Raw genomic sequence first — 21,981 nt, 5'->3', positions numbered from 1 at the left:
TAACCATGTTATCCGACAGAGAAGGAGGCAGAGCAGTTCTGTGACTGGGCTAAGGGGCCTTCACTTAGTGGCAATCAGGATAAAATGAGAACCTTAGCTCAGGAAATAGTATTTATTTTTATAAAACATCTAAGTTAAATCCTAACAGTGCTTTTCATCCGGTTATTAAAAGGCCCAGATTCTAGGTTTCCAAAACCTGTAAGTATTAATTTGTAATTATTTTAAAGAAAAACTGAGAGGGGAATTCCCTGGCAGTTCAGTGGTTAGGACTCTGTGCTCTCACTGCGAGGGCCTGAGTTTGATCCCTGGTCAGGAAACTAAAAGCCCACAAGCCGCATGGTGTGGAAAAAAACAAAACACAAACAAACAAAAAACCCCAAAACAAAAAACTCCACAAAACTAAGAGGTACTGTTTTTCTTCTCAGGTATCTGAATTTTTCTGGCAATCTTTCTGAACAAGTTCAGAAATTTGTTCCCAGAATTCACAAAAGAATTTTATGGCATAACTAACAAATGTAAAATAATATACTTTCAAACTGAAAAGGGGTTCAAAGTAAAATGCCTGCGATAAAACTTTAAAATTTCCCCACTATCACTATATAAATTGGCAAGTTAATTTGAATGAAAAATTTAAAACTTACTAATTGTTCTCATTTAAGAATCGTTATTATATTAAACTTAAGTAATTTTCAAATATGACTTTTACATTGTTCTAGTATCATTAAAAGTAATAATTCTTTATAAACCTTGTTGCTTTCACAAGGAATTATCCTCATTTATATACAAATGTTAGATATTATAGTTTGAGAGAAATACAGGCCAGAAAATATAGGTCTACAAAATATGACAGGACCATATTTCGGTCTCTGGTAATGTAGACTACATTTCCCCATATTTTTAGTCACAGTTTACACTTTTTGTATCCTCTACACAGAGCAATAATTAATGAAAAGTTTGGGACTCCTGGGAAACAGGTTATCCATTATGCTAAAAGAAAGCCGCACTGAAACAGGAGGAAAGGCAGTCAACACACCCTTGATATTATGCCCAGTTCCTGCAGGAACATGAGTATGTCAACATGCTGCATGTGAAACACAGTTTTCGTTCTTACAACTTACAAAACACACTGCACTCCTGTTCAGGGACTCTCCCTAATTTCCGTCCTGTGGGGCCACCTTGTAGCTGAGACAGTCACTTAGCAAAGGTAAAAACGGGCATTTATTGAGTGCTTAATACATGGTAGGCTCTCTTCTGCTACTTGTATAATAATCTGATGATGTTGTTACTCTTATCCCCATTTATAACTGAGAACACTCACGTACAGGTGAGCTAAGTTACATCTGGCCTCCTCATAACCTGACCACTTGAAGTCAGATTACCTGGGAGCTTATTACAAACAGATTCCTAGATGCCATCCAAGACCCACCGAGGTGCAATCTTGGAGAGAGAGGTGGAATCAGAGAATATGCATCTATCAAGCTTCAGAAGTGCCTTTAAGGTCCCCTACAGCTGGAGAAACACTGTTCCAGTTGGCAGTATTATGCCACTGCAATCCCAGTGTTCAAGTGAAAGGTTTCAACTAAGTATGCGAAGAGCAAACTTTATAAACATGACAAAATATATTTTCTTGGCTATAACTGGTGATAAGGTCTTTCCTGTTTTAAGGAATTATTTAATTAGGTTAGATAAATGTTTTAATGCAATTGAAATGACTGCAAATTTTTATGTAATAAAGTTAGGGTTAATTAATAATCCAGCATATTTACCGGTTTAATCACACGCTGCCTCTGCAGAATTTTAATTGCTTTTTGTTAGTGCTTTATTAGCAAAAATGAAGATAAAGCAATGTACTCAGATTCATGCACATGTACTCACTTAACACTAGCCTCATGAATGCCAAGTTGTTAAGATGATGCATGAATATTGGGCACAATCCAGTAACTTTTGAAGTCAAAAAATAACTTAAAGATATAAATATTTGCCTCTAGGTATCAAAGCTGCAGGGTAATAAAGAAAGCAATAGTTTAAGAATCCAGGAAAATAATATGCACATATTTTTTAAAAAGAAGAAATATGAAATGTACTTGAGACATTTTTTAAAAATGAATTTGATTTCTAGAGAGAAAAATGACATTGATTTATAAAGACAAATCTCCTAAGCGTATCAGTCAAATTCAAAATAAACTATGATTGGTATTTAAACAAGCAAAAAAAAAAAATGAGAGTAGCAATTCTATGCAAGATAATTCCTAGAACATAATATGAAAAATAAAATTGGTCAATATTACATTGTTTTTCTGGTGCCTATAAGTCATTTGGTTCTCAGTTCAAAATCTTGATATACACCCTAATTTTATCTAACAAATACTGAAAATAACAAAAATGTGCAAAGGGACTGGTTTAAAAATTTTGTTACAGTTATGCATTGGAAGATAATACAGCCATTAAAAAAACAAACATTTATTAACATATTCACAATATATTGCTAAAGTAAACAAAGAATATAACCAGGAGAATACACCATATGGTCGCTTTTTAGAATAAAAAAAATCTATGCATTTAGCATAGAAAAAAATATATATACATGTGAGATGTATACAAAAATGTAACGAAGAATAGCTTATAAGAGCATATTCCACTAAAGGCATAACTTTAATTTATTGTTTAAACTGCAGTGATTAAAATTCAGTGTGTGCTGCATTTTTTGAAATCCTTCCTTATTACTGGTGATTAAAGGCACCCTCTATCTTCTATTTTACTAGACCGGGTTCTAGTGGAAAGGGCATCTCTGGGACCAGGCACACTAAGCTGACCTTCAGGCAGAAAATGTCCCAATATAAAAATGTATCTCAGTCACCAATATATCAGCCACATAAATTTTAACCCAATTAAAACATAAGAATGTGTTAGGAAGACCAGCCGATGGATAATGCTTCCCGAAGGCTTAGCCCCATTCCCATGGTTATCCCCCACAGTACCTCATGTCTCCAAACTTCTTGCTGATGGCCGTCCCAACGTTGCTGAAAGCTGCAGTTGCCTTCTGCCCTGCGTGACTCAGCGTTTCATGTGTTTTCTTGTACCTAGAAATAAGACAGAAAAATAATAACAGCTTATGTATCATGATTGCTCATAAAAAATTCACTGTCCTTTTCTCTCCTGACTTTGAAAATTCCCTTTCCCAAATAGATTTAGGAAGATGATCCACAGAAATAATTGTTTCTCTTCATTGTTTAGGGAGGATGGATTGGTGGCCACTCATCAGAGGGAAAATCAGACCATTAAATCTCAATTCAGGAAAAATGTACATTTGTAAGCCCAGATCTGAATGTGCAGATCTTTAATCACAAATAACAGAACTCCTCTGAGATTAGAAAGTTATTCTTTTTTTTTTTTTTTTTACAAACATCACAAAATTTTAATCATATACTTCTGAAATGTGAAGGACAACACCCCTGTGTTTCTTTACTGATGTTATGTATTTCAAGAAAGTTATTCTTAAAGAGATGTATAAACTCTATGAAGAAACAACGAAAGCTCTAGCCATCAAAGGTAACACAGATTAGAAAATGCACATTTCAAAGAGAAATTTAAGCTTTTACTATTTATGTGGGTAAAAGTAACCATAAAAAGGCAAAATAGAACTAGTACTTGTGTTTCTAATACTTACAGCTGGGAATAAGAAGGGCTCATAACCTTTAGATAATATAGTGACTTTTTTCAAAACTGTTTTAGGAATAGAGCACTGCAATGATCTGTTCACAAGCCTATGCCCCCACAAGGCTGACTCCCTTGGGAAGTTAGCCATTCATCTTTGTGTCCCTAGTATGTGGCAGAGGGATACAGGGGAAACTCAGTAAATACTAGAGGAATGAATCAATGATCAAAGAGGAAGCTCCTCTGTGGCTCTGAACTGGGAGTCACAGCAGGCCTGGGAACTGGGAACTGGGAACAGAGCAGTGTGATGGATTATAGAGAGAGAACAGACAGACTTGACAGGAGGTTATAAGTGACCAATGGAACAAGACAAAAAGATTGGCTTAAGGTTTTGAGAATGGGAACTGGAAAGGCAGTGGTGTATCCACGGGGCTGAGAAATTTCTAAGAGTTAATTACTGAAGTAGAAAACAAAAAGCACCTAACCTGAGGAAATGAAAAGAAATCAGCAAAAAGTTTTGTACACCATTTCACAGTATATGTTGTCACATCATTATGCTGTACAGCTTAAAATTATACAGTGCTGTATGTACTATACTTAATTTAATTATATTTCAATAAAACTGAAACAAACCAAACTAAAAATTTTTGAACCAGTTTTTTAAAAATAAACTAATTCTTACAATGCACATACCACCTTCTTCCAATGCTGCTCCCAGGTAAGTTCCCCCAAAGCTCCCTGCTTAGCCTAGAACAGCTGCATGCGTATGGTACCTCTGAGAAGACTATGTCCTGTGAAATCCATTGTGTAGGAACTTCCCTTATTCCTCCACCCCTGCCACCTCCCACAAGTCACCCGGCCCTAAATATACTATCAGACTCTACCGAAATACTTTAAAACATGCCCCCTGGTTTTCTTCGGGACTGAAATCACTTTATTAACATGGTATTCTGTTATTCTCTTTTTGCTAACAGGAAGGAATGAGTCTATAATATTATCAGCACCATATGTTATTTATTTACACAATGCCTGTTTTTCGGAAAGTGTAAAAATCACGTATTACCTAGATAATAAAACCAAACCAAATATTCATCTACTAAACAGACATTTCCTAGGGAATAGAGAAAGACCAAGGGGAATAAGGGTCGAAGAAGAATTTGGTGAACCGGAGGTAATTTGTGTCTCTGGGGAGAGGTGTGGGAGTAGAATGGGGAAGGTGGACCCCAGACTGTTCTGGGTCGAGCAGCAAATGAGAAGTGGGAAGACGAAAGGAAGGAACAGCTTTTAGGATGTTTACTTAATTTTGTTCGCCGCCAAGTTACAAAACTATCAGTTATTCAAATTACAATTTTAGTTTTACATTTTACTATAGGATTTTAGGTTTCAACTATGGTGGAAGAATATTTTTGATTATGTGAAATCATGGAATTTTGGGCAGACTACACCTAAAATGAAATATCAGTATCTAACTTATTATTGATAAGGCAGGTAAAATAGCAGTAAATGTGGGCCAGAAATAAAAAGCTCAGTCATTATTATGAGACTTCAGGCAGTGTGATCTTGAAATGGCATGGGCTGAGAATTCTTCAGAAGAAACATGCTACTAAACAGATCCCCAAAGCAATGTCCTGACACTTGGATTAACTAGGCATAAAGATAGCCTTTAAAACAAAGATTTAAAGGTAGCTGGGATAAAGAGAGAGAGTAGCATAGACATATATACACTACCAAATGTAAAACAGATAGCTCGTGGGAAGCAGCTGCACAACATAGGGAGATCAACTCAATGCTTGGTGACGATCTAGAGGGGTGGGACAGGGAAGAGGAGAGGGAGGCTCAAGAGAGAGGGGATATGGGAATATATGTGTAAATACAGCCGATTCACTTTGTTGTACAGTGGAAACTAGCACAACATTATGAGGCAATTATACTCCAATAATTATACTCCCTCTGAGGAGGGAAAAAAAGGGAGTAGTTTTAGCCTTAAAAACAAAAGGATTTATTTACAAATAAAGAAAAATGTGGTATTGCTATTCCAGTTATATTTTTAGGATGCTTACAAAGTTTTCACAAAGTAGTAACTAGGCCATGAAATCAGATCTATGGAGGGAATTCCCTGGTGGTCCAGTGGTTAGGACTCAGTGCTTTCACTGAGGGGATTGATCCCTGGTCAGGGACCTAAGATGCTGCAAGCCACATGATGAGGCCAAAAAAGGAAAAAAAAATCAGATCTATGGAAAATGGCGTTTAAAGCATGAAATCCATACATGATGGAAGTGAGTAAGGCACCATAGTATATGCAGATGAAACATGATCTTGCACTATGGGCTGGGATTTAGAATTAGGCTCAATTCTAATTCTCAGGACTCCTTCTATTTACATTATGATTTTTAAAATCAGCAAGGAAAACTTTTCTCTATGAAAAAGTTTCTCATGCACATTGATGAAGAAATACAGTTATCTATTAAATACCTCAAAGAGGAGATTTTGTATCCTCTTTTCCCTTCTATTTCTTTCAGACTCCATAGCCAGCCCAGCAAGAGACCCTACTAGCTCAACCTTCCAAACAGATCTGGAATCTGTCTACTGTCTCATCACCTCCACTGGTCTCCATCTTCGTTCAATTTACCGTCATCATTCACCTGGGGTCTTGGCCAAGTGAGTGTCAGCAGAAAAAACCTGGGCTCTGAGGGGAAATGGGCATAGAGGAAGGCCAAGGGAAGATAGTGGATCAGGTATCTACCCAGCATGGCCTCTCTAAGGCTTGAAAGGTGACTCGACGGAAAAGTAAAAAATTACTCTGCCACATCTGTGCCTTTGCATGAGGTTGGGACTAAGTACCAGTTAGAGAATTCCTTCTTGTGTTGGTCCTGCATTTCTTCAGGAATTTCTTGCAATTAAAGCAAATATTTAATTTTCTTGTAAACTTTCCATGTAGTTTCACTTTATATATTTGAGAATACTTTGAATTTTGAGGTAAGAAGTGACTTTTGAACACGTGTGTGTGTGTGTGTGTGTGTGTGTGTGTGTGTGACATTCTGAATTTGATGGCTTAATTTAGAAATAGCTAGCCCGGGAGAAGCACAGTTGGCCCCCCGCATCTGCAGGTTCTGCCTTTGCACATTCAACCAACCACAGATGGAAAACATTCTGGAAAAAAATTCCAGGAAGTTCCAATAAGCAAAACTTGAATTTGCCATGTGTGGGCAACTATTTCCATAGCATTTACATTGTATTTAGAACTATTTACATTACATTAGGTATTATAAGTAATCTAGACATGATTTAAAGTATATGGGAGGATGCACATAGATCATATGCAAATAGTACACCATTGTACATAAAGGACTTGAGCATCCATGGATTTTGGTATCTGTGTGGGTCCTGGGACAAGTCGCCCACAGATACCAAGGGGTGACTGTACATACAGTAAGCACGTTATGTTTTAAACACGAACTAAGTAACCGGAGACTCCATGAGAAACAGGCCAGCAGGCTGAGAGCATTTAAAAGCTCCAAGCAGCAACATACACATTACAGTCTAAGTGAAGAGTCCCTCTGGAGTTGTGCACTGCACAGACCCTGTACCTTATGGTGCATCCTAATGGAGCTTGATCTTAAAACTGAATAAGTAATATACATCCCCATTCAGAGGTTAGGAGCCTGCATCTTAAAAAAAGGCCCTTCTGTCAGGCCACTGATAACCTCCTAGGAAGTCAGCGTATTTGCATTTTACTCCCTGGTGCCATGAAATTCTGTACATAGTTTGTATTACTAATACTTAAAACTGTTTTTCAAATCTATCACATAAAATTATGCTCAATAATATTCAAATAATGAAAAACAATTTAAATACTAATCTTTTGATTGACTTGACAACTTGGTAATTTAAATGGAAGTGGTATTTAGCATTTTAGATTACTAGCATCTCTTATTTTAAGCTAAATATAAATTACACCAATGCTGAGTTCCATAACTGACAGAGCAGGAGACTAATACATCTTCCTTAAATAAAAGTCGAAATGTTAAGATATCCTCAGGTTGCTGTCAATTGTGCCTTGGGAGGCAGAAAAACTGGGAGTATTTACTTCAAGAAGTCTGTGTTATGTGCCTCTCCTCAGGGTTCCCATAATCCCTTCTGCACAGCTCTTTCCAAAAAAGTTTTAAATTCAACAGTCTTTTTACAATAAGATATTTTATAGCCCCAATCTATTTTCTATTATGGGATTTAAAAGAGAGCATTATTTAACAATTGCATATGCAGTACTTCACGAAAGACACAAAAACTATTTAGGCTCCCTTTCTTCCAAAGTTTCCCTAAACATGCTATCAAAACATAGATTTACCACTTGAATCTAGAAAGTAGAACCTACTTTCTGCCTTGTGTAAGATGAAAGCCGAAAGGTAAAAAGAATGAACGACCATGTGAGAGATGGGCTATGTGGTCTTTTTAAATTAGGTCTTTAATCTTTGCTGGCACTTCTGAACCCAGTGGTGCCAAAACAGACTTCTTATAAAAAGAGATAATAATCTTTACTGACCAAAATAGGCTGAAAGTCTTAGAAGCACAAAATCAAAGAGTAAATAAATCATAAACTAAGCTTCAATTTTCAAGCACTGTGCATTTTTATTTTAATGTTGAATTTTAGAGTTTTACTCCTCCGTATATAGGATGGAGTTGTTAAGCTGTCCAAAAAGATGGAATGGTTGAAATTCCATTCCATGACCTTCTCCCCTTTGTAGACCTACCATTTGATCTATGATACAACTCAGAAGGGTTTATTTATTAGTGAGGCAATTTCATGGGTGAGCAAAGGCTGAACACTCACTAAAACGAAGCATATCAGTTTGAATAGCTCACCACAACATTGAGTTTCCAAATTCTTTTTCCTTCCAATTCTAGAAGAACTTCAATTTCTCCTCCAGTGGTCTCCTCATCTCTTCGCCCCACCCACCTCCCCCGTGCCCCCTTGAAGGCTAAAAACATTAAAAAGCTTCAGGGAAGAAAAAAGATGAAGGTGGGGGGACTTATTGTGAGTATTCTGAGAGTCTCTGAAATCAAGAAGAATAAAAAAACTATGACAAAAACAACAGTAAAATGAACCCAGGGACACAGATGATCTCTTGACTTGATCTCATAACTGTATGGTTATCTTTCTACAAAAGGAGATAATTTTAGTCTGCGGTGTAGTTATTCCTACTCATCTGGTCCTATTCCAATTCAAATCCTACCACAGACTAAAATATGCCAAGATCTTTCAGTAACATATCACAGGTTTTCTTTTCATTATAAATCAAACTAAGTAGGTCATGATTGCTTAATCGGTATGCAAAGTATGGCCTCTGGGATACCTGCAATACTCTGACAGCTGAAATTCTTTTTGGTGCTTTGAAATCTAATTCTATCCAATCTAACCTTACCTCAGCTCATCATTCCCTCACATCAACATTTTCATTGTATGAGGTATAGATATTATTCTAGAATGGATATCATGGACACTAATGGCAGGGATTTAAATATTCAGGGGAAAAATAGATTCTGTTTTTCTGTCCCCGCCATCAACATATGATTAAGACTTTTCCCCTTCCCTCAGCAGCCAAGAAAAAAGGGTGGGAGAAAGATGCTTTCCCGAAATTATGTTGCTAATAGACTGATGCCTCCCTCTTAAGCAAGATATTTATTCTTTTTTACAAAGGAATGTTCACATAATTCCTAAAGGTTAGTGAGTCCATGATCATCGGTATTTATTAACTAATCTCTGAAGAAATCTCATCTAGTCCTGTAGCTTTCAATGCATCAATATGTAGAGGACTCTCAAATGTCCATCTCCATCCCTGACCTTTTCTCAGAGTTGTCCCCTCAATACATAAACTTGTTCGTCTACTGGGCATCTCAGACCGCACACAGACAAAACAGAATTCTTGGGTCTCCCCACCAGACCTATTTCCTAGAATAGCAAATAGGCCTACAAAGTGTCAGAGAGTGTTCTGCACTCATTGAATCCTAACTACCTATGATAAGTACTAATATGATCTCATTTCATGGAGGCAGGGCACCTAGATTTCAAACCAAGCAATTGGGGTCCACAGCCCACCGGTTTAACTACAATGCTAAATCCCCATTGCTGTAACCAGTCTCAATATTCACCCAGGAGCCCAAGTCAAAGACCTAAGGTTGCCTTTGACCCCCCTATTTCCCTCACTCCCCACATTCAAACCACTAGAAAGTCCCACTGGCTCAACCTCCAGATTCTGTCCCCTCTCTGGTCACGATTCTCCATCACCACCACCCGGGCTCCTGCAACAAGTCTCGGAAATGATTTTCTGGTTTCCATTCCTGCCTCCCCACATCTATATTACACAAACTAACCAGAATGTTCTGTTTAAAAGGTAAATCAGAACAAGTCGCTTCCTGCTGCAAATTCTCCAATGGCATCCAAAGTCCTTGGAATAAAATCCTCACTCCTTCCCTTGGCCTGGGAAGCCCCAGAGGCTCTGACTGTAAGCTCCTCTCACTATGCTCCAGACAGAGCCCTTTCCTCGGCCTCCTGAAACCTGCAAAGCTGGGTCTTGCCTCAGGGTCTTTGTGGCAACTTTTTCTTCAGCCTCAAAGCCCTTTCCCATATCCTCACAAGGTCATGTCTTCCTGTCATTCAGTCTCAGCTCAGAGAAACCTCTCAGGACAGGATTTCCCTGTCAGGGACCCCATCAAAGCAGCTTCCACCCTCTCCCCCGGGTCACTCTCTAGTACTACCTCAACCTATGCTGTTTTCATCACAGCATCCCGGCACATCCTCATTTGTTTGCTGCTTGTTTCTTGCTCTTTTCCCTTTCAACACTCAAAGGGATTAGGAGCTTGGTCCACCTTGTTGAATCCCATATCCTGGGAAATAATGCCTAATAGCGACACTCACTAACACTTGCTGGGTAAACAAACGGTCAGGACCCCCTCAACAGCTTTCTATCGCCTGTGGATAAAGAATAGCTCTGCTATACACAGATGCCCCTAGCCCTGCCCCTGCTCCCCGCCATCGCAACGAGACTAAGGAACTGGACCAATTTTCCTTAGGAGAAGGAACTGTCTCTGCCAGCCTCAACCAGGCTGTGCCTTCCCCAGGAGGCTCCTCCTGCCCCTCGTGGCCTGATTAAACGCCAAATCATCCTTCAGAGTTCTGCTTAAAACCTTTACTCAAAAAAAGCCTTCTCTGAGACCCCAGGCAAGGTCCATCCCCTGCCTTACATCCCCCATAATACCCTGGATTTGCCTTGACACCACTGCTCACACTTATCTTTTAACTGGTTCCTTGTAATAACTCGTAAAATACACAAAAACAAAACTCTGTTTTCCTGACTACGACTTTAAACTCGATCATCCCAGGGAATAAATCTGATCTACTCATCAACAAAAAGCTTGATACTAAGTATACTGCCTGACTATAAAACCAGTTTGTTTTTTCAAACATGAGAAAACCAGAAACTATGCATTCTCCCATGTGCAAAGAGGCTACGAGCCTTCCTTGAACTTGCCTGCTGTAATTCCATGTCTCAGGACAACTATGACCCATTCCCCTCATACCCACCTCTCCCCCTGCCCTGGCAGACCCAGAACAAACTGGCTGCACCCTCTGCCCAGATATTGGCTGCTCCCTCCCTCCCTTCAGCAACAGAAGAGCCAGAATTGCCCTGCCTCCATGGGGTCCTCTCATCCCCGCAGTGTGGTTAGGGAGGCCAAGCAGAAAGATCCTGGCTGGTTCTAACACCCCAGAAGGAAGTTCAGATCAGGTGACAAGAAGCCCCAGACCAGGACTAAATACAGAGGCCACCAGACCCAGGGAATTAGAGATGGCCCAGCCTCACGCAGTCAGGGCCATTCATTGGAATAGGCCACCAAAGTGCAAAGACAAAAACCAAAACTACTGACAGATAGGCTCATTTAATCTAGTTCCTAAAATCCAGCTCTCCTGAATTTTCAGGAGATTGTTCATATGGGGTTGCAAGATATATTTTTTAAATTGATACACATCAATTTAAATTCTTCCCATAATTGTCATCATCCGGATGGGAAAGGTTGGTTAACCGCCTCAGATACGGATGGGCTCCCTGGCTCCACCCTGCTCCACTTCGGGCTGCATTCTGCCCTGTCTGGATGAGCCCATGGGGCGCACAAGCACAGATACAGATAGAATTGCTAGGCTCTTATAGCTGTAAAGAATATTCTCCTTTACATGGAAACTAAGGGAAACACAGCGGGGAGACATCAGGCTCCTCCTAGATTTAACTCCTCGTGCAAAGGGCATCTTCACTAAGGTCTTAGATCTTAGTTCTCAGGAACCAGCAGGCAAAGCTGGCTCCCAGCCAAACTGAAATAATTGCTGTCCATCACGGGTACCTTTTCTTACTACCAGGCCCCTCTGTGCTTGGGAGAAAAAATACCAGCAAAGAAAAAAATTGTTTCCCACTTAGATACTAGGAATGTAATATCTTTACCTTCCAAGGGGTAATACTAGGGAAGAGAATGAATAACACAAAGATAAAAATTTCTTGATGGTGGAATCTGGGATCAATGGATAGGAAGCCTCTGTGGTTTCTCCATCCGTTCCCCAACACACACAAGGAAGAAAAGTCATATTATGATGTGGGCACCTTCCTCCCTTTGGTACAAGACCACCTGGCAAGCAAAATATTTTCAATCATTAGGAAAGTACCACAATGGTTAAATATTTCATGTAATTTAAAAAGTAACCTCATAAAAGTATGATTGTAGAACACTCAAAATTATTCTGTACCTTGCCTAATATCAGACATGAAGATAGTGGTAAAGCTGAAAACGTTTCTGTTGGTCTAAGTAAGAAAAACTTGTTTCTCTCCTGTTTTTCCTGTACTCTCCCACTACCACCACACTCATAACACTTCCGACACCGGATGTGTGAGGGTTTTTCTCACACCAAGCAATTCTGCGACACCAGCTGGGTGTCCTACAGTTTAACTCAATTCTGACAGCATCTACCTGGAGATGGCGTCAGATCCCACAGGTTAAGGCTCAGTCCCACAAGACGGCTCCCCACTCACCTCATTTCAGATGCCAATCGCAAGTCCAGATTATCAACAGTGCTCCTGACCAATGGGCTATAAATCAGAGGTTCCCACAACCTCCTCATCAAGTTCAATTAATTTGCTAGAGTGGCTCACAGAGCTCAGGAAAACGCGTTACTTACCAGGTTACTGATTTCTTGTAAAAATGATATGATAAAAGATACAGATGAACAACCAGATGGAAGAGGTATGTAAGAATGGGTACCCGGCTTCCATGTTCTCTCCTGGTATGCCACCCTCCCAGCACCTCCGTGTGTTCAGCAACTTCAAAACTCTCCAAACCCCATATTTTTGAGTTTTTTATGGAGGCTTCAACATGTAGGCATGATAGATCATTTCCAGCTCATTTCTCTCTCTAGAGAATGGGGGAGGTGGGACGGACAGTTCCAAGCTTCTAATCATGGCTTGGTCTTTTTGGTGACCAGCCTTCATCCAGGAGTCCACCAAGAGTCACCTCATTAGAACCAAGGATACTGTTATCACCCAGGAGATTCCAAGGGATCTAGGAACTCCTGTCAGGAACTAGGGTCAAAGTGCAAATATTAGAACAAAAGATGCTGCTAGTGCTCTTATCACTTAGGAAATTATAAGGGCTTTGGGAGCTCTGTGCCAGGAACCGGAGGCAGAGACATACATATATATATATATATATATTTTTTTTTTTCCATTAGTTCACATAACCTTAAGTTCTAACATTCCCTAGAGTAGTGGGAATAAAAAGCACTCCCCCCAAAATATGAGAGGCACAAGCTGTTCTTTTTAAGTTAATGGTCAAGAAGTCTGTACAGTTTTTAAAACGGTCAACCATTTTTGACAGTAACTCAAAATATGTAGTGAATGCCAAATATTCTGAGGATTTAGAATTTTATGAGAAAATATAAGGAAAAAGTATATGTTTAACAAATGTTAAAAAAATATATAATGAAGAGAAAGAACTTTATACAACTCCATAAAAGTAGTCTGAGTGGACACAGACTTTTGGTGAACAAAATTTTATTTTCTGCAGCTATTTTATATATAGAGTCTGCATCACGCAACATATTAACAATTATTCATGTTTCTTTAGTTTACTTCTAGAGAAAATATTTTTTCCTAGCCACCAGTACAAAATCAGCCTCATAGGGAAAAAACTGAAGAGGCAAGACAGCAGGCTGACTCTTATTTTTTTAGTGAAAAGCATACTCACGCAGTAGTGGTCTGCACATCATGCCAGCTTCTGCTGAAGTTCTGTTTTAACTCATTCATCAGGTTCATGCCGAGTTTTTGTTTTATCTCAACCAGATGCCTTTCTTTCGCTGATAAAACTTGTCGTAATGTTGTAATTTCGTCTTCTAGCTACAGGTAGGAGGGAAAATGGTGGGGAAAGAAGTTAGACCAGATGAAACAAACACGGGCAGGAGATCTCGGTGCTCCAAGCTGCCTCTGCACCCTCTCGTTTACACAGTCCAGCACATGGCCTTAACAAACACATTCTGTAGAGCAGATAGTCTACTATTTAAAAATGAAAGTTTTTTTTTAGTTTTAATGATTTTAAAAGTAACCACTACTCCTTGTAAAAAATTCACTCATACAGCAAAATATAAAGAAAATAAAAATCATGTGTAATCTACCAGGTAATAGCCATTGCTTCATTTTTTGGTTTCTAATGGTCCAAATGTTTTTCTGAAATTATGCATAGAAATAATTTTTGAACAAAAAATTGGTTTTGTAGTCCATACCTGACAAATTCTATTCAAGTGTCACTAGTCAGTGTTGTTTATTTTTTGCCAACCACACCTAGCATACATTGTGGTTTTGCCAAGCTGGTGCCTTAGAAGAGAATGAACAAGGGAGGAGAGGATGTGTGTAAGGGAGTGATTTGTGTTGATTTTTGTTTTTAACAATTTTAATTGACATGTAATTAGCATACAATAAACTGAACACATGTAAAGTGTACAATTGGTAAGTTTTGATATATGTATAGTTTTGACTCCTGTGAAGTCATCACCTTAATCAACATAGTGAAATATCATCACCTCCAAAAGTTTTCTAGTATGTCTTTGTAATCTCTCCCTTCCTTTTCTCTTTTCGCACCCACGCAGTCACTGATCCTTCTTTCACTAGAGTTTAGTTTGCATTTTCTGGAATTTAATATAAACTGAACTACACAGTATAAACTCATTCTTGCCTGACATTGTTCATTCAACCTAATAATTTGAGATTATTTGATTCATCCATGTTGCTGAATCATCAATGACTTTTCCTTTTTTCTGCAGAGTAGTATTCCATTGTATGGATATACCACAGTTTGCTGTCTATTCACCTATTGCAGGACATTTGGGTTTGGCTAATGCAACTAAAACTGCTATAAACATTCATGTACGAGGCTTTGTACTGACATATTTCCTGTTTCCCCTGTGTTAACAGACAAATCTCTTTAGCATCAAAAAACTGCTCCTGTACACTAATGGAAAGCAGTATGGAGATTCTTTTAAAAATTAAAAATGGAACTCTCATATGATCTAGCAATTCCACTTCTGAGTATTTATCCAAAGAAAATTTAAAAACGAACTCAGAGAGATATATGCACCCCCCATGTTCATTGCAGCATTATTAACAATAGCCAAGATATGGAAACAGCCTAAGTGTCCACTGATAGATAAATGGATAAAGAAGACATTTTACACACACACACACACACACACACACACACACACACACACACACACAGAAATATTACTCAGCCATTAAAACAAAGGAAATCTTGCCATTTACAACAGGGTTGGACCTTCAAGGTAATATGTTAAGTAAAAGAAGTCAGTTAGAGAAAGACAAATACCATATGATTGTATGATCTCATTTATATGTGGAATCTTAAAAAAAACCAAGCTCATAGATAAAGAGAATAGATTACTGGTTACCAGAGGCAAAGGGGGGAGGTGGGCAAAATGGGTGAAGGGGATCAAAAGGTATAAACTTCCAGTTATAAAATAAATGTCATGAAAAAACATTGCTCTTGCAAATCTAATTTCTAACAAAGGAGTTCTGTAAAATACCCAGATTTTAGAGAGTGTTGCTATATTTTGTGAAAATAATTTTGAACCTCCTCAAAGTCTTTGATTCCAGTTATCATATTTTATTCCATTGTCACACTTTGTAACATACTGCCCTAGTAATATTGCTTAAATTTACATCTTTGTTTTCTGAAAAGTATAAATATTTGTGACTTTCTTTGTGAGGCCAGAAGAAAATCAATAGTACTCCCTTAGTATCCCACATGCACAGAAGCAAAAAAAAACAAAAACAAAAACAAAAAGCCTGATACTTTACTAGATTATTTTTTTTTAAAATGGAACATCTGTGTCTCATTGTCTCATTTACATTCCAAGTGTCACTCTACTTCTGACCACAAACAGCATCACTAATCCTATCAGTCGTCTTGCAAATGTGTTCCTTGGGTCACCAGAGACATAGCTGCTAAAAAAAATCTCAACAATGACATTTACCTTTGCAAAAATCAGTCCTTTTTATTAGAACAAGGAAGATTTTACCCCAATGGTGAACAGACAAAACTAGTGTTGTAAACCTTCATATTCACAAAAAATCACTTAAGCAAAACAGGCAGAAATCAGGCATCTTAAATATTATAGTAGAAAAGAACAATACCTTGGAACTTTTAATATTAGCAAAATGTCCTAGTAATCTAACATTATCCATTTTTTTAATGGTTATGGAACATTTCTTGTATGCTCATGGAAATCCTTCTAAAGTATTTCTAAAATGAATTTCACCTTCCATAAACTTGTAATAATCAATAGCACCCTGTCTTTTCTTTTTTTTTTTTTTTTTTTTTTGGGCACACGGGCTTAGTTGCTCCGAGGCATGTGGGATCTTCCTGGAGCAGGGAACGAACCTGTGTCCCCTGCATTGGCAGGTGGATTCTTAACCACTGCGCCACCTAGGAAGCCCCCCCTGTCTTTTCTTGATGAACAAGAGTCTTCAGTGTGCAGACATATACTCATAACTGCAAGAGCGGTATACCCAAGGACCACCAAAAGGGATAGTGTTTTTAGTCTCTCCATTAAATGAGAACACACTGTCATTTTGAAGTCAAACTCTTCTATCCTTTTGCTCGCATGTTATATTCCGCTTTTTCATCTTTGTCAATGTGTTCTTTTGCATTTAGTTTGCTGCCTAAGATTTCCTAAGGTTGTATCTCTAGCTCTTTTACCATAGAAAATACTTGGGCTTCATTTCATCTTTTTATTCTGTATTAGAAAGACCTTTTCTGTTTTCTTTTGGATAAATAATATGTTTGAGTGACTGAAATGACTGGGAATCTGGTTTTGTGGATATATCAGGTATTACTGTGGTTTCCAACATATAACAAAAATAATGGGAAACTTTTTAAATTGCAGAAAGAAATTAAAGATGTAGAGAAGAAAGAGGTTTAAACATATTGGTATTCTCAATCTCATATCGACGGAACCCCAGAAATTTATTCAAAATTATGGAGGACAAGTAGGATAGTCATTAGCTATTTGGGGGTACAAGGGGTGGGTAAAGGATTCATAGTTTTCTAATGAAATCCATGATTCCAAAAAAGTGACAGAAACATTGATGTGACCAATTTACCAATCATCATCCTAAAGAAATATGAAATCCCACACCTAGTAATTTAAAAACCGAAGCATACATTAAAAGGCATCTGCAGCGAAAAAACTTCTAATGATGGAAACATGAATTCAGTTACTCAGTTGGGTCTAATGTCAGGCTCTACAATGAAGGTCTCACCATTTCAATAAAATGTAAGACTCACACTTCTTAAAGCTTTCATTTATTTATCAGTGATCTAAATATATGCCAAAATACCTATTAAGCAAATCCCAAAAGGTGAAAGAACAGATAATCTTAAACTATATTAATGTGTAAGACTGAAAATGGCCAAGCTCATCTCTTTCTGCAGAGCAGAGAGTTCTGACAGAGCAGAAAGGCCTTTAATCACAAATGCTTTAAATGACAATCCTGGTGAGATTCATTCCCTTATTTGACTAATGGGAATTTTTGGCCTAGTTATACCAGTGGTTCTCAATTTCAGTTTATATTAAAGTCACTCAGAGAGCACATTTAAAATGCAAATTCCAGAAGTAGGCCCCTTTTAATGCCCAGAGATTCTGATGTCTCAAATTTGGTGAGACCAGTGTACATATGTTATTTAATATGTACACACAGACATCCTGATGCAGATAATATGCAAATTCTACATTGTAAGTGCCTCTGTAAATCATATGAAATTCATTTTGGAATGAGCTGGAGTGCAGGTAAATCATTAATTAAAGTATTTAAGATATCATTTCCTCTTTAATTTTAAATTAGTCATATCTTCATTAGAAACAGTCTGGCTCTTTGGTTTCTTGACTCCCTACAAGATCTCCTTGTAGGATAAATATTTATGCACATGATGAGATATTTAAACTTGATTACTTACATATGAATGAATAGGAATGTAAGTGTGGGTGAGGATATGGAGAAATTGAAACCCTTGTACATTGCTGGTAGAAATGAAAAATGGTTCCGCCACTGTGGAATATAGTCTGGCAGTTTCTCAAAAAGTTAAACATGATCCAGCACTTCTACTCCTACGTATATTCCCCAAAGAATTTAGAACAGGTACTCAAACAAACAAATATAAATGCATGTTCATAACAGCACTATTCACAATAGCCAAAAAGTGAAAACAACCCAAATATTCATCAAAGGATGAATGGATAAACAAATTGCAGTATATACATAAAAAGGAACATTATTCAGTAGTAAAAAGGAATAAAGTATGGATATAAGCTACATAGAGAACCTCAAAAACACTAGTCTAAGTGAAAGAAGCCAGACACAAAAGGTCACATATTGTATGATTCTGTTTATATGAAATACCCAGAATAGCTAAATCCACAGAGACAGAAAGCAGGCTGATGGCTGCAGAGAGGAAAGAGAAATGGGAAGCAACTCCTTAGTGGGTTTGGGGTTCCCTTTTGGGATGACAAAAATGTTTTGGAGCTAGATAGAGGTGCTATTTACACGATGTTGTAAATTTCTAAATGTCACTGAATGGTTCAATTTAAAATAGTTAATTTTATGTTATATCAATTTATTGCAATAAAAATGCTAAAAAAATATAAATTGAGTTAGCTTCAATATGAAATTTATGTTAGAGGATTGCAAATTTACTTTTCTATTTAATCTGCTGTATTATATAAAATATCTAACTTAAATCCAGAAAAAAATACTTTTGTAAACTATTAATTATCAGTATGATGTTCAGGAGTAAGAGCATTTGGTCTCTTGTACACACGGCTTCAAAGTCCTGCTTCTTCTCCTGGTTACTCCTTCCTTGGCTAAAAGTATGGAAGAATTAAAATTACAACGCAAATAATATCTGGGAGGGTAAAGGCCATGGGTTACCTGGACGTTTGGTCAAACATTATTCTGGGTGTTTCTGTGAGGGTGAGTCTGCATGAGATTAACATTTGAACTGGTAGACTGAGTAAACCAGATTGTTCTCCCAACACGAGTGGGCTTCATCCAATCAGTTGAAGGCCTAAATAGAACAAAAAGGCTGACCTTCCCTTGAGTCAAAGGGAACTCTATGTGCCTGATTGCTTTTGAGTTGGGACATTGCTTTGTCTTGTTGTTTGGTTTTTTTGTTTTTTCCTGCCTTCAAATTCAAACTATTACAGCAACTCTTCCTAGGCCTTCAGACAGGAGCTACACCATCAACCCCCCTGTATCTCCAGCTTGCTGACTGTAGATCTTGGAACTTGCCAGCCTCCAGAATCATATCAGCCAATTCCTTATAATAAATCTCTTTCTATATACATACGTACATCCTATTGACTCTGCTTCTCTGAAGAACCCTGATTAATACAAAGGGGTATTACAATAAGACACTATTGGTTATGAAGACTTTAGTTGTTCACGAGTTCAGTCCAGAAAAATTGAAAGTCTGAAGGAAAAAAACTAAGAGAGGAAGGAAGTACCTAGGGCACTTCTTTGTAAGGCTAAGAGATCGGTGGCTTGAGGGCACTGTGTGTGCTTTTCTTGGGGAACCACACACCAAAAGAAGAGGGAACAGCCAAAAGAGACTTGTCTACTTGATAATGCTGTCTGGTATTTTTCCTACTCCTATTAATGCCTATTTTTCTTCAGTCATTTTATCTAGGAGACATTGGCAGTACTTGATTATTATATAATCATAAATTTACAGTTCTAATGCCAACATTTCATCCTTTTCAAAAGCCAAGCCACATTATAGAATACTAAGCATCAAATGCGGCCTAGAGAAACGGAAGTGGGAGTGGGATGTTAGAAGCACAGAGATATTAAGCAAATTTATTTAAAAAGGAAGAGAGAAAAAAAAACCCACAGAATAGACACGTAAAGTCCTCAGAAAAGACATTAGGAGCAGCTGGTAATAAGACTAATGAGAACAAATACTTGAAACAAAATACTATTTCTTTATATATGGACAAGATTTGTAAAAAAAAAAAAAAAACATATTCCATTTCTGGTATTTACAAATATAAATATTTGTTGGTGCTATGATTCAAATTAATTACAAATCTTACTTGTGTACCTTCTGTGCACAAACCACTGCACCAGATCAGAAGTGATACTGGCCTAGCATTGAAGGAACGTTTGAAAACACACATATTGCATGACCACAATAACAAACTCAAGACTGAACTGTGTTAACAACAGATTCCTGCATTTTAAAATGCAGACTTCGTCTAAGACGTAGCCTCTTGGACAATATTGGCTTATGTCTCTCCCCACAAGGACAGGTCTTCCTGCTGCCAGCAGTTGGTAAACAGAACAATACGCTGGTTGTGTGGGTGAATGGAGTTACAGTCTCGCCTGACGTCTAAGGGGAATACAGACCACAAAACAGTGCGGGCTAGAGCGCAGGGGGCGGGGCGGGGGGAATGCAGCACAGCCAGCAGACAGCAGGAGAATCCAAGGCAGGGGCGTGTAAGACACACTGCAAGATCCCCTGAAGCAAAGCAGTCAGACGTAGGAGGTCCTCTTACACAAAGCTCTTGCTTTGGATCACGGCCACAACTGACTGCCTGACTCAAAAGCAGTGTAACAGGCTGACCTATGAGGTGTCTTGTTACCCAAGTGGCTACCAGACCCAGGAGGCTCTTCCTTCAGACAGAGAGGGGATGCTTGTCACCAGGGGCCCCAGAAGAATATCTGTGGAGAACTGAGGCAGAGAAGCTGAGCTGTTAACGAGACATCTCGGTTCTTCACTGGGCCAGCCATGGGACTGCTGAGGTGTCCTTGATACAATTAAACTGTAGCATCGGAGGTAACCTGAATGCTTGTGTGATCTGAAAGAAGCTGATTCGTGGGGGGTGTGTGTGTGTGTATGCCTGTACACACTTTTAGAAGGGCATGCACTGAAGAAGGACATGCACTGAAGAAGGGCAGAGAAAGCAGATTTAAGAAAAGAATGAGCATAAAGCAGAGGTGGTCTGAAGTGGAAGGAGAAGAAAAGGAAATGTGAAGAGGAAAAACAGCAAAGATACGCTTCCTCTGCTTTTTGCTGGGCCTGAGGCAAACAGCTGTGCCTGGTGCCCCCGGAGGTCACACTGCCACCTTCGGCAAGACGTGGTGCCTCTTCATCCCTGAGGAATGCAACAGTAAGAGACAGGAAGCGTGAAGGCTAATGCATCCTGAAGGATGAATACATCAATCCTGGTAACGTGAACAAGTAACAAGGAGTCTGGTGTGGTTTTCAGAAGTCAGGCTCAAAGAGTCTTAGAAATAAGACACACTGGAGGATCACTATGTGGCCAAATGAGACAGAAACGTGTGAACACACTGTTTCTTTATATGCATGGGTGGATCCACTGAGAACCAAGGCTTACTATTTCTTGACTGTAAAAGTAATACATGCTCATTGCTGAAAGTTTAGAAAATACAGAATGCAGGCGCACAAGAAACATAGATGGATGTTTATGTGTACATATTTGTATATAGAAGATCCCAGTAATCCCAGAACCCAGAAAAATCAAGTCATTTATAAATGTTAGTCTGTTACAGAAGTTGTGTATGAACTTCAACTTGAACGATAACAGTGAAGGAGTTAAATTTCAGCTTAGAATCACTTAGCTGACACCAGTCTGCAGAATATAGCTTTTAGACACCCCAACTGACACGAACAAGTCATGATCCAGGACTCCAGGCCTTAAGAAAA

At 38.4% G+C, this 21,981-nt stretch overlaps 1 protein-coding gene across 4 annotated transcripts in view; it reads right to left on the bottom strand.

Annotated features, from left to right (window-relative positions):
* The window catches only part of TPD52L1 (TPD52 like 1), a 99,201-nt gene that overhangs the window by 10,481 nt on the left and 66,739 nt on the right, over positions 1–21,981 (bottom strand). For all 4 annotated transcript variants that reach the window (XR_009054239.1, XM_057738260.1, XM_057738258.1 and 1 more), the window contains exons 3-4: positions 13,933–14,081; positions 2,979–3,080 (exon numbers count right to left, since the gene is read on the bottom strand). Coding sequence is in view for 3 of the 4 variants with exons in the window: in XM_057738260.1 (XP_057594243.1) it covers positions 2,979–3,080; positions 13,933–14,081 (251 nt within the window). In the remaining variant the exon portion in view is untranslated. The remainder of the gene's footprint in view (positions 1–2,978; positions 3,081–13,932; positions 14,082–21,981) is intronic.

This window comes from Hippopotamus amphibius, chromosome 6, assembly GCF_030028045.1.
Source record: "Hippopotamus amphibius kiboko isolate mHipAmp2 chromosome 6, mHipAmp2.hap2, whole genome shotgun sequence".
Taxonomy (NCBI): Eukaryota; Metazoa; Chordata; class Mammalia; order Artiodactyla; family Hippopotamidae; genus Hippopotamus; species Hippopotamus amphibius.
The sequence above is the reverse complement of the archived record's forward strand: the minus strand, read 5'-3'. Positions and strand labels throughout refer to the sequence as shown.